Source organism: Acartia tonsa, chromosome 3 (genome assembly GCF_053477335.1).
Source record: "Acartia tonsa isolate MP-2025a chromosome 3, ASM5347733v1, whole genome shotgun sequence".
Lineage (NCBI taxonomy): Eukaryota > Metazoa > Arthropoda > Copepoda > Calanoida > Acartiidae > Acartia > Acartia tonsa.
Window position 1 is genome coordinate 3,459,191 of NC_137262.1, and position 13,585 is coordinate 3,472,775.

The 13,585-nt window shown below is 33.7% G+C and overlaps 1 protein-coding gene across 3 annotated transcripts in view; it reads left to right on the plus strand.

Moving 5' to 3' along the window:
• LOC145313077 (inward rectifier potassium channel irk-1-like) overlaps window positions 1–13,585 on the plus strand; it is a 118,069-nt gene that overhangs the window by 41,216 nt on the left and 63,268 nt on the right. For 2 of the 3 annotated variants that reach the window (XM_080152341.1, XM_080152339.1), the window contains exons 3-5: window positions 4,522–4,587; window positions 5,414–5,518; window positions 10,174–10,304. In XM_080152341.1, the coding sequence (XP_080008467.1) occupies window positions 4,522–4,587; window positions 5,414–5,518; window positions 10,174–10,304 (302 nt within the window). The remainder of the gene's footprint in view (window positions 1–4,521; window positions 4,588–5,413; window positions 5,519–10,173; window positions 10,305–13,585) is intronic. The other variant, XM_080152342.1, reaches the window with a different exon arrangement.

Genomic DNA, 13,585 nt, shown 5'->3' on the forward strand with positions numbered 1-13,585 from the left:
TTACGGACATACGGGCATATATAGTGAATTATAGAGTAGAAACACTACAAAAGTTCATAGAACTATTGTGTGTTACTTAAGATATATAAAACGGCTGCTTTATATGAAGTAGAGTATGATCTAAATAATAATTATTCTTTGCAGAAATTGAGTATATAACTTATGAACTAATTGAATTTGTAATATAAATTGAGAATAATTACAATATGGTTTTCCTATGTATTTACCTTTATCCATGTTAGACTTTGATGCTGCTATTAGATCTACATACATATCTTTAATAAAATCCTTTAATACAATGTATTTTTTTATGAAAACTTTTTTGAAAGCAATTTTACCCCAATTATAGTTATCAGAATTTGATGATTAATAGCTTATTTTCTTCGTTTTTTAATGCAATTAATAGAAGACCAAAAAAATATTTCAGTTTTTATTTAAAAAGTACAGTAAAATCTAAAATTCAAAAATTCAAAATAGTTTTAGCGCATTTTTTATGCCTAAATCATCTACCCTTTACAAGAAAAAAATTGGATTTTCTGTAGTCGACTTTGGGGGCCAGTACTCCCTCCCTGGTTGAGATATGACCTTTAAACTTTGATATGTTCTAGTACATGTCCCTAATAGTATCTGCATACATTTTTAGCTCTATATCTCAACTTCGAACTTAAGTGTTTAGCAGTCATTCTTGCAAAAGGTTGAATGTTTGAGCATAAGAAAACCATTTTTAGATGTTGACACCTAAGTTTTGAATTTTAAATTTTACTGTACTTTTTAAATAAAAACTGAAATACTTTTTGTTGTTCTATTAATTGCATTAAAAAAACTAAGAAAATAAGCCATTAATCATTAAATTCTGATAACTTTAAGTGGGTTAAAATTGCTTTCAAAAAAGTTCTCTTAAAAAACACACACTGTATAAATAAGTGGGGTAACCACTGAACTAATTCAGTTCCTCATTTAAAGGAAGCTTAATATAGGTGGCTTAACGCATTCGCTTGTTATCGGGTAAGTGGACGACATGTCGTCAAAAGTAAAGACGTTAAAAACGGCTCTTACTACAGCTATATGTTAGGTGTACAACATTTATTATAGAGAAAGGGAAATGCCTTGTCCTAAAACAGGCACAATTCATTTCCATGTACAGTAAGGACAATCAGACAAAGGTTTGTTAAGAGTTGATTGTCTGTAGGCTTCTTGGTCGTGTAATCATGCACTTCATTAACAAGATCTGTTTCATGGATACACCAAAATAAACATGAACAGACTTTTTGACGTAAGGAAACACCCTTTAAAGAGCAGCTGCGCTGCCAAAAAAAAACTAATTTTTTTGCATGTATCGTTGACATTTATTTCAATCTTTTTTGCATTTGCTGGAGTTTTCTTAACCTGAAGATATTTTTTACAACATATACTCAAACATAAATTGCGCAATAAAGAAGAGAAAAATGACATTGATTGCACAGAAAAAAATATATATTTCTTGAGGAAATATTGGTTTGGTTATTTTTATGTTTGATTTGGGTTATTTTATATTAACGGCTGCGCCCTTAGAATATAGGGGAACAAGTACATTATATTAGCACAAAATCATCCCTGGAGGCTCCAGTGTTGCGGAACCGGAGTCAGGAGCCGTGGAGCCGCCATATTTTGCTGGAGCCGGAGCCGTAATTTTCGTTAAAAAACGGCTCCGGCTCCGGACTAGATAAATAAAGATATTATAATTTGGTAACTCTGTTTTGTCAATGCAAATGCCAGGGGCGTCCAAGCTTTTTATTTTGGGGGGGGTAAAATTTTTTTAAGGGGGGGGTAATTTGATTTTGGGGGGGGGTAAAATGGCGCGCGAAGCGCGCCGCAAATTTTTTTTACCCCCCCCAAAATTTTTACCCCGGGGGTAAAATTTGCTTGGGGGGGGTAATTACCTCCCCTGAAATCTGTTGGCAGGGGTAAAATTTGTTTACCCCCCCCAAAATTTACCCCCGGGGTAAAATTTTTGGGGGGGGTAATTTAAATTTTATAAAAAATTTAGTATTAAAAATGCGCGCGAAGCGCGCAAAAATTTTTTTGTTAAAGATTTTCTATTTTGGGGGGAGTATTTACCCCCCCAAAATGGTTTGGGGGGGGTAAATACCCCCCCCAAAATCGTTGGGGGTGCCTACGGCACCCCCAAGGTAGGGGTAATTTTTTTTTGGGGGGGGTATTGTTCACAAAATTTTGGGGGTGCCTACGGCACCCCCAAAATCGTTTGGGGGTGCCAAATGGCCCATTACCCCCCCCCCCTTGGACGCCTATGGCAAATGCCCTTTTTAAATTTTTTTAAAGTCCATTTTTATCAAAAATTGAACTTTTAAAACCGGAGCTGGAGCCGCACCAAAATCAAACGGCTTCGCAGCGCTGCCTGGAGCCTTGTGAAACTTCCATCTATGCAGTTCTTAATTTGTCAAGTGGTTAGCGAGATCATAACGGACAAACAAAAAACCTTACTACATTATACAGGAAGGGAGGGATCACTGAACTGTAAATTACACTGGTACCCAAAGTTTTAAGCCACGTTATCTTTTGCCTTGGCTGAAAAACTTTGGGTACTTTTATTACATTTTGATTGGTTTGTTTCAAATCTGAAGTGCCTAAACTTTTCAACCAATAATATTCACCTACACAAAGTTTAATTTTGTTTTATCATCATTGGGGTTGTATATGAATTTATCATCCATTGTTTTATTGGGATCCTTGGAACACAGTAATAGTGTCTGACTGATTATGACGTAACAAAAAAAAATTAGCCAATGAGAGGCCGTTATTGACCAATGGTAAAATTTATAATGGCCTCTCATTAGCTAATTTTTTTGTTACGTCATAATCAGTCAGACACTATTACTGTGTTTGGATCCTTGACTTAGTTTGATAGGATTGAAAGACATGTTTTTATTCCATAGAATGACTTTGCACCTCTGAAAAGTAGTGTTCTGCCGGATATCCGGCTGATTTATAATGCCGGATATCTGGTAATTAGCAGGTTAGCAGGCGTTGGCCGGATACCGTAAATCAAACATTAAAAACATGCGGTTGTGACTTTCTAGGGAATCAGAGGCTGATTAAAGCTTCAGCAGCAGGCGAATGCCGAATTATTTAACGTTAAGAAATCTTTAATCTATAAGAGAGAGAATCGCTCTATATGGAGAGAGGGGACATAGGGCTTTTTATTATACTTGTCCCCAAAGTTTTATAATAACTTTTTCTTTTTCGTTGGCTGAACAACTTTTGGGACTGTTCAAGAATTTTGATCGGTTGGTTTATCAAGTTAAGTGTTTCAACCACTAATTGTAATCTACAGAAGATTTAGTTTTGTGTATCATCTTTAGGGATGTTTATCAATTTATCTGTCATTGTCTTATCCCTTTAGATCCCTGGAAACGGTCATAAAATATTCGAAATATTCATTTTCCAGGTGTCTTAAGGAATAAGACAATGTCCAATAGATAATTAATAAACGTCCCCAAACAATGATAAACAAAATTGCCTTTTCTGTAGATTAATATATTGGTTTAAAAGTTTGCACACTACAATTTTAGAACCAAACAATCAGATTTCAATAAAGGTACCCAACAAATAAGATAAAACTCTGGGTACCAGTGTAATTTACAGTTCAATGTCCCCTCCCTTCCTAAATGGAAATATATACTAGAAATACTTGAAAAATTTACCCACAAAAGGATTTATTCTAAGCCCATTACATTTCATATATAAATACTAAAATGGACCTTTCAACAGAATTTGAATTCCGAAATGGAGGAGATAAATTTGGGTAAAGATTTCCAAATTAAATCAGGGAGTTAACGGTATCCAAAATTTTATAAACACGTTTTCTTTTTAGGAGACTTTGTTCCCTTTATTAATATTATTTTTTTTCCAACTAGCAGTGTCCAAACTTTTAAACTAATCAAGGACGTCACAGGCGGGGGGAAGGAGGGTAAAGTGGTGATTACCCCCGCCCTTATTTAAAATTTACCCCTACAAACCATTTAGGAGGAAGTATTTACCCCCCCCCCCCCAAAAAAAAAAAATAAATAAATAATCCCTAACAAAAAAAACTTTTAGCGCGCGCATTTTTAATACTAATAGTATTTGATAATTAGGTAGATACTTTTTTACATTATTAAATTACTCCCCCCAAAAAAAATTTACTCGGGGGTAAATTTTGGGGGGTAAAAAACATTTAAGAGATTTCAGAGGGGGGTAATTACCCCCCCCCCCCCTCCAAGCAAATTTTACCCCCGGGTTAAAAAACGCCTAACTCAAAATTTGCGGCGCGCTTCGCGCGGCATTTTACCCCCCCCCCCCCCCCAAAAAAAAGAAAAAAATAATTGGACGCCCCTGAAACTAATACTTTTAATCTACAGAATTTGTAATTTTGTTTATCATCATTAAGGTTGTACATTAATCTATCTTTCATTGTCCTATCCATTAAAATATAAAATTCACCGACTGAATTTCTTTGGATTTTAAATAATTGTGTTTTTTCAGATGGAATCCATTTCGTAAGAAATCTGGAATTCTGGGTGTTATCTATGCCCAATCAAAACGCAACAGGTAAAAGTTTTTTCAGCATGGCTTCTAAACCCGTTTATATTAACTCGATTAAAACCGGTTCTATTCGTGTATCCTATTGTATTATAGACAATTTTCTATGAATTTTGATCAAATAAATATCAATTTAGTTTGCCTGGGACTTTGTTCCTTCGGGCCCAACAAACCTGGATTTAATACCATTTTTTTACTATCTGCTGAAATCTGTGTGCAATACTATGAGAAAAAATAACTATTATAAGATTCTAATTCTTCGACAAAATATTTTCAATGGCGAAGCTACTCAATAAGCTTAATGTACGTAAAGGAAGCCTGGCCCGATTTTTATTTAAAGTGCAGATAATTCAATTTTCTTCATTATTCTATTACATTTTTATATTATCTTCTGAATATTTTCCTATCGAGCTGTAAGTTACCTATCGATTCTATAGTTATAAAAAATAAACATTTTTTTAGTATAAATATCTAATCTGTATCTATCTAAAGCTTATATCAAAACATTGAAAGTTTGACACATTCCTATTATCTATCTGACTATCTCTCTATCTATCTATCTCTCTATCTATCCTATGGTTGTATCGAAGCTTGGAAAATTAAACACCTTCCTATTATCTTTCTATCTATAAATATCTTTCTATCTCTCTATCTATCCTAGGGTTGTATCAAAGCATGGGAAATTAAACACCTTCCTATTATCTATCTGACTATCTTTCTAGCTATCTAATATATCTAATAATCCTAGGGTTGTTAAACAACTTCCTAATTCTATCTGTCTATCTATCTTTCTATCTTTATAATGATAAATTTATCTATCTATCTATCTGTCTAGGGTTGTATCGAAACATGGAAAGTTAAACACCTTCCGGCGTCCGGACGAGATGGAAGAACAACATAGGTGGTATTTCATTGTCAAAATTGATAGTTGGAGAACAAGGTATACTAGATGCATAGGTACCCCCCCCCCCATACCCCCTATATCCTTAATGCAATCTAGACATTTTTGGGAGGGTGGGAGGGGGAAATACACCCCCAACTAAAAGTGAGCTACAAACAAACTTTAAAAAAAATATATATTTTGATGCCCCGATTTTATTTGGATTCAAAACAGAATTAGAGCTTTCTGTTTTTTTATGTAAATTGAAAAAAAGTTTGGTGAAGGGGTGATTACCCCCACCCCTTCCTTGTTCAAAAAATTATTTACCCCTAATAGTTTTATGTCCAAGTTTTTGGATATAACACCCTCCAGCCCCTCCCCCCCCCCCCCCCAAAAAAAAAAAGAAATGTTAGCAAAGCATTTAATTATCTCATTCTAATAAGGAGTACTAGTTAATTTCATGTTAGATTGTAAAAGAATGTTAAAATGTCTCGATTGTATTGAGATATAGCATGGTGTAGATGACACCCCTCCCCACCTACACCTGCCACTCCACTTCACTATACCTCACTCACCCAACCTCACCTTATGCACATGTTCCCCATTTAGTTGGTAAACTTTAGTACCATACCACTCTACAAGTCTTTTTGTCCGTCGGGCTTTTTGTATGAATAAATGTAATACTATAACGTCATTTTAGATTGTTTTTTAAATGATTCAAAAGTCAATTTGCGTTCTATATCTTGGAAAAATTTTGGTTACATCATATGTAGAGCATATTAACAATTACGTAGCGTAATCTACTTATATTTCAGTCAAGATTATTATAAGAAAGAAACAGGATGTCTGTGTGTTTGTATGTTTGTACTGAAGGATCTCGCTAACCACTGATCCGATCTGGTTCTCCTTTACAGGGTAGCTTCTCATAAGTCCCAGGAAGGTTTATAACTAATTTCTTGGGAGGTGGGACACCCCCAACCTCCCCAAAAATGAAAAATACCCCCCCCCCCCAAAAAAAAAAAAAAAAAAAAAAATATTTTTCAAACTAAAATTAAAATAGTTGGGTCGACTTCCGCCCCCCCCCCCCAAAGAATTTTTTTTTAAATCTTTTCTTTTAGAATTTTAAATACGAAAAATTGGTTTGATCAAACCTCTTGGGTCAAAGCCCCTAGAGGCTAGGGGCGAGGCCGCTAGTAATCTTATAATAAAGTAACAGGATGTCTGTGTGTTTGTATGTTTGTACCGAAGGATCTCGCTATCCGCTGAACTGATTCAAATATCATTAACAGGATAGCTTCTCATAGGTCACGGGAAGGTTTATAACTATTTTGGGTATCACCACCCTCCCCAGAGAAATCGACAAAAATAATAAAAAGATTTAAACGCCGCCCTGAGGACAAATTTTCAATTTGCTAAAAACATAACTAACACCAACTATCGGCGAAATAAAAATATTTTTGTAAATAGCTGATTTTTAAACAGAACAATTTTACGTGTGCCTAGATTCCTCTAGGGGCGTAGCTGCTAGTTTATGTTAATAATGCTATACATATATTTACGTATACAGGAAAAGAATAGTTATTGCCAAATAACTGTCTGTCTTATTACGTCATTGATTGTTATCTGTTGATTTGAACAGAATACCATATTCTGTTAGTGAAACATCTGTATCCCCATGAGCTTATGTTATTAGAGCGGACGAAGCCCTTTCTGCACCACTTTTGTACCCCTTTTGATTCCTGTGATGTCAAAAAAATGAGGGATTCTCCATCTCTTTTTTAGGGGTTTTCTTTTCCACTTCTCCTCTCATCTCTCTCATTTTTATGACGTCACAGGAATCAAAAGTGGTACGAAAGTGGTGCAGATAAAGCTACGTCTAAGAGCGAAGCGTTTCTATACTTAGGTTTGGTTGATACGTCTGTAATGGAAATATCTAATCTTTTAATATGACTGGGTTAAAATCGGCCTATCGATTTAAAACTTTTAAAATATATATTGGTGCCTAGTATTACGTAAATTATAGGCTAAAATTGTAATAGGAGCTTTACAATTAACAAACTGCAAAATTCTTTTAAAGTTTTAAGTTTAAATATGATTTAAGCAATATTTAATATTTTGACCGTTATTTATGTTGTTTTAAAAGATGATTAATAAACAGTTTCTTGAGTATCTTTTCATAATATAATAGTAAGCATTTTCTTCCATATAATACCATGGTTAAAAAAATAACTAAGTATTTATGTAAATTGCCTTTATATTGGACCTTGACAAGCATTGCTAATAACAAGGTCAATCGAGACCAAAAGTGGCGAAGCCTTCTTTAAAGAAAACATATGCAGTAAGTTTGTTTCGTGCAAAACTATAAAGCCAAGTCTGCAGTCATACTATAATTGCAGTTTATTTACTACTAGCAGCTTCGCCCATAGCCTCTAGGTGCTTTGCCCCAAGAGATAATTAAAAAAAAGTACTACTTGTGCTTGGTCTAATGTGTTCCCAAGAAAATAGGGGGTTGGAGGTGTCTCATCCCCCAAGAAAATAGCTTAAAACCACCACAGGACCAATAGGTATATACCCTAAAGAGTAGAATCCGATCGGTTCAGTGGTTACCGAGATCTTAAGGGACAGACGGACGGACAGACAGACAGACGGACAGACAGACATCATTCTACTTTGTATTATAGATGGTCGCTTTACTGCTTTATTATCCCGGGATCTTAAGGGATTATCCAATCGACTAATAGTTGAAATACAGTTATGTAGAAACAAAATTTAAACTTCTCTAGATTGAAATAAATGGTTGAAATAATTATACACTACTTGTATAAAGCCAACCAATTTAATGAAAGTTCCAAAAATATTTGAGACAACAAAATTGGCTACCAGTGTAATTTCCAGTCCATTATTCTCTCCCTACCTGTAAAGTAATGTTTTTCGTGTACTTCCTGGAAATAGTGTATATACTATCTACCGGCAATCAAATACAAATATAATCATTTATATACCCAATCATCGAGTATAATTGTCTGCTAGTAGGGACAGAGAAATATAAGATTAGTTATTTCTCGTATCATATTATAAACAGCTTTCCGCGAATATAGAATGTGTAATTATAAGATTAAAACCAGTTTTTTTAGCCCCGAGATGCCTAAGGCACAAGATAAAAAACTGGTTTTAATCTTATGATTGTACATTTTTATATTCGTAGAAAGCTGGATATAATACGATGCTAGACATGGTTTTTTCGTATGGATGAGAACCGGTTCCTATCCACCGGATTCGAATGAATACGAGAAAACATCTTACTTATTGGAAATGATTATAAAGTTGCTATGCTTTCTAAATTTAATAAGAACAATTTAGAAATCAATTCTAAAATGCTTAAATAAGAGCTTCACGTTAAAAAATATCATTTGCATTTTATTATACCATAATTGCTATAAATATCCAATATATTGTAAATAGCTCCATAATAAAGCAGAAAACTGATGATCCTTCTTTATTTAACCTAACTCAAACAAAAAAATGTACAAAAAACTAGAAAAAAAAACTATGAACATTTATAATACTAGAGAAACATATGTAGACATTGAATTAATTTATTCTTATAAAACGAACCGACAGTCAAACAGTCAAAAGGACAATAGAGTAGAACTACATTTCTGTTGTTTGTCTATATAGTTGTAAATTAATGATAATGATTTGAATATAGGAAGATAAGCATGGATGTCCAGGGATAAGAATTGGACGATAAACGGCTTTCCGCGGATATATTCGTAGAAAATTGGATATAATCCGATGCTAGACATAGTTTTTTCGTATGGATAAGAACCGGTTCCTATCCACCGGATTTGAATGAATACGAGAAACAAAATTATCACTTCTGTAGAATAAATATGGATTCTACTAGTTTGTAACCAACCAATCAAATATTAATAAAAGTGTCCACAGTTTTTAAGCCAACAAATAAGATAATGTAGTTATAAAACTTTGGGTACCCAAGTAATTTACAGTCTAATGTCCCCTTCCTTCCTGAAGATAAGTAATGGTAAATAAATACAGTCTGTACAATTCTGTATGATTTTTTTTTTATCATAATATTAGCGGCTACGCCCCTTGAGGCCTATTGGGGCAATAGAATTGGGGGGGAGAAGTCAACCCATCTGAATTTCAAATTAAGTTTTAAAAAGAAGAAGTTAAAAAAATTGTCGGAATTTTTTTCTAGGGGGATTTATCTTGGGTAGGTGGTGATACCCTCCCAGAAATAGTTTTAAACCTTTCCAGAACCTACATATTGGTTCAGCAGTTTGTGAGATCCTTCGGTACACACAGACAGACAGATTGACAGACAGATAGACAGATAAAAATCATGTTACTTTTATGTAAGGATTGGCCTTGCCCCTAACTTCAAGTGCCTTTTTTATGTAGATGGAATCAAATGCTAATATAGAAGCAAAGCTTTACCAAATGAAATCGATAGGACAATTCTAACATGCCTAAATTAATGGAAAAAAGCTATCCATCTCAGACGTACGGACGGACGGACGGACGGACGGACGAACGGACGGACGTACGGAGGGACCGACCCTAATTATAGAAAAGCTTCGCTTTAAAAAAAATCTGTGGTTTTAATAAAATCGTAAACTCTTTTAAATTCTTTCTTTAATCCCCTCCACCACATTTTTATTCATTTGAATGCATGAATATAATATTTTCAGGTACCTGAAAGACTTTTTCATTTCCATGATCGACTTCCCCTGGTCCTGGACCCTGCTCGGCTTTGCTGGCAGCTTCATCCTGTCCTGGCTGGCATTTGCTGCCCTCTGGTATCTTCTCCTCCTATACCATGGTAAGACAGATAATTAGGTAGATAAATAGATAGATAGACAGATTGATAGTTAGGTAGATAGATAGATAGATAGACAGATTGATAGTTAGGTAGATATATAGATAGACTTGCAACGTTATCCTGTCCTGGCTGGTATTTGCGGCCCTCTGGTATCTTCTCCTTCTATACCATGGTAAGATAGATAGTTAGGTAGATAGATAGATAGGCAGGTAAACTGATAGATAGATAGGCTGGTAGCGTCATCCTGTCCTGGCTGGCATTTGCTGCCCTCTGGTATCTTCTCCTTCTATACCATGGTAAGATATATAATTAGGTAGATAGATAGAAAGATTAATAGTTAGGTAGATAGATAGATAGACAGATAGACAGATTGCTAGTTAGGTATATGGTACAAACATACAAACACACAGACAAACAAACAGACATCATGTTACTTTATTATAAGGACTAGCGAATACGCTCCTTCAACCAATCAAATTTCATAAAAGACTATCCAAAGCTTTTTAACCCAACATAAAGGATACCGTGGACATAAAACTTTGGGTACTTGTGTAATTTAGCAGAGGTGGATTCTTAAAAAAAAACTTTTTGACTCACTGCGGCTGTCTCACAGAAATTATTTAAAAATCATCCAAAATCGCTTTCAAAATCTACAAAAATTAAACAAAATCTTATGTTAATGACCCTTTTGTGATTTTATTTAATTTTTGTAGATTTTTATGCGATTCCGAAGGATTTTTCACACAAATTTATAGCGAGTCTCACTCATTTTAGTGAGGCAGTGAGCCAAAAAAAAATTTAAGAATCCACCTTAGTTTACCAATGTATGTTCCCATTCTCCCTGATAATATACCTATTTTGAAAATACACCAAACTTTCTAAATAGTTTTGAATCAATTTGAGAATGGATTGGTAATTTCACTAGCTATATTACAACAAGGATGACAACATCCATAAGTAGTGAAGCTACAAAATTAAGGATGGACATCCGGAATGAACTATATGTAGGGCAGTGTAACACAAAATAAAATTTGAAATAAAATAAATCATGAAATCTTTTATAATTTATAATGTGGAAATCTAGGAATCGATCTAGCACCACAACCGATTATGAAACTTTGTGGAAATATGTAAAATATAAACTTGTTCAATCACTAAATCAATTCAATAGCAGGACTAAGAGTTGAAAAAGACCTTGAACACGTAAAAACTAGGATTCGATATAGCTCGCCAACCAATAAGCAAATCTCAATGAAACTTTTTAGAAGAATGCAGTATTCAAACTTATTTAATCTCTGAAAATATCTTGGATAGGACTCGAGAAAATCATGAAAACTTAAAAGTCTAGGAATCGATCTAGCACCCCAATTAATTGACAAATCTTAATGAAACTTTGTGAAAAGATGAAGAATGACAACATATCACTGAAAATTGCAGGCTTCTATCTTGAAAAGGGGCCGAGAAAATCACGTTTCCCCACTCTGTCTCTGACAGACAGACGGACGGACATTTTGAATTAGCTTCGCTACAAATAATAGGAATATTATGGCATATTCAGTAAATATAAATTTGAACAACTTCTAAGTGAGTAAGTCTTTTTAAATATATGCATCTTTTGTACATACTTTTCAATAACTTTGATAAAATAAATAAAATTTTCAGCTTTTATTGAAAAACTAAAAATAAAGAAAAGATTGCATCTTTTTCACACAAGTAAAACAAATCCTGAAGGGAAAAAAGTAAAAAGTTATCTGTACATTTAATGCACTATGGCTTAGATATAAAAAGAAATTGAATACGAAGATGAAGATGAAGACGAAGTAATACAATCATATAGTAGAATCTCTGAATTCAAACGGTAGAACAAACGGATATCAACACGCCTAGAGTGTCAGAACTGAATAAGCAGAATATTTATTTAAAAGTTTAAACAATATTCTTTATAGATTTGTTGAAATATTACATAAATACAGGATTTTGTTTAAGGACTTACTTAAATTTTGAGGACTTGTTTATAGAGATGGTTTGCTTTAAATATTGTCCTAGGAATCATTGTTCTAAAAGTCAAAAGTATTATATAGTAGAAAATTATATCATAAAAAAATTTGTAGGAAAAAAAGCCAAAAATTGGCATATTTTCTAATAAGGAGTTTAATAATAGTTTAAATATGACAATATGACACTTAACGAAAAGAATTAACTGTGGTGGACTGTTTATATGTTAATATATTATGTTAAAATCTTATTATCAAATTTATGTCCAATTTATCGAATTTTAAATTTGTCCTCTAGGAGGTAATTGTGAAGTGTATATTGTTCTAGAGTAAAGAATCTAATATAACCAGGGAAATAAGGATATGTCATTGGAAATTTTATATCTAAAGCGTTTGGGGAGGGAATAAAGAGGGGTTATGTATAGATTAATTTCACCATCATTGTCCCTTACCTCCCAGGATAAAAGATATTAAGAATTGTATAAAATATTTAGTTATTCTTCATCTAATTACAAAAATATTGTTTAGAAGAAAAGCGTAAAATATTAGGATATTGTTTAATAGAAAAGAACAAAAGTCTTTTATACGATATCAGTGATGCTATCATCAAAACTTTTGTTATGTATAATACAAAGTAGAATGATGATGAGGGCAGTTTTGCCCTCGAAACGTTGAATAAATTTAAAAGTTTGATGCCTTGAGTCTTTCATTCTGAGGATGTTGGGTCCGTTAACCATTCGTCTTACTTTTAAAGTAGAATGATGTTTGTCTGTTTGTTTGTACCAAAGGATCTCGCTAACCGCTGAACCGATCGGGAATGTTTATAACTATTTTGGGGGAGGGTACCACCACCCTCCCAAGAGAAATCACATAAAGATCGAATTTTTTTTTTACTTAGAGACTTAAACGCAACATAGAAATAATTAGAAAATTATTGACAACATTTAAAGTGCCACTAGAAGTCTCTAGGGGGCGTAGCTGCTAGTAATCTATAAAGCTAGAGTATGTCAAAATTACAGTCCAATTATTCATGTTTTTCACTTAAATATTTTTTTTTGCTAAATTCTTACTACAAAACACTTTCCTGTTTTTAGAACAAATTGTGTTGTGGAAGCTTTATCCCCTGCTTATTATAAAATCTGACCGTTTTTTTTAAAATTAGAATAGCGGATCTTTTCTCCTTGTAATAATTATTTCTGTGGTTTCCCACAAAATGTCTTGTGAAGCATGGAACCCCTTTTCCCCATGAAAAAAGTGGGAGAATCTTTTTATATTGGGTACAAGGTA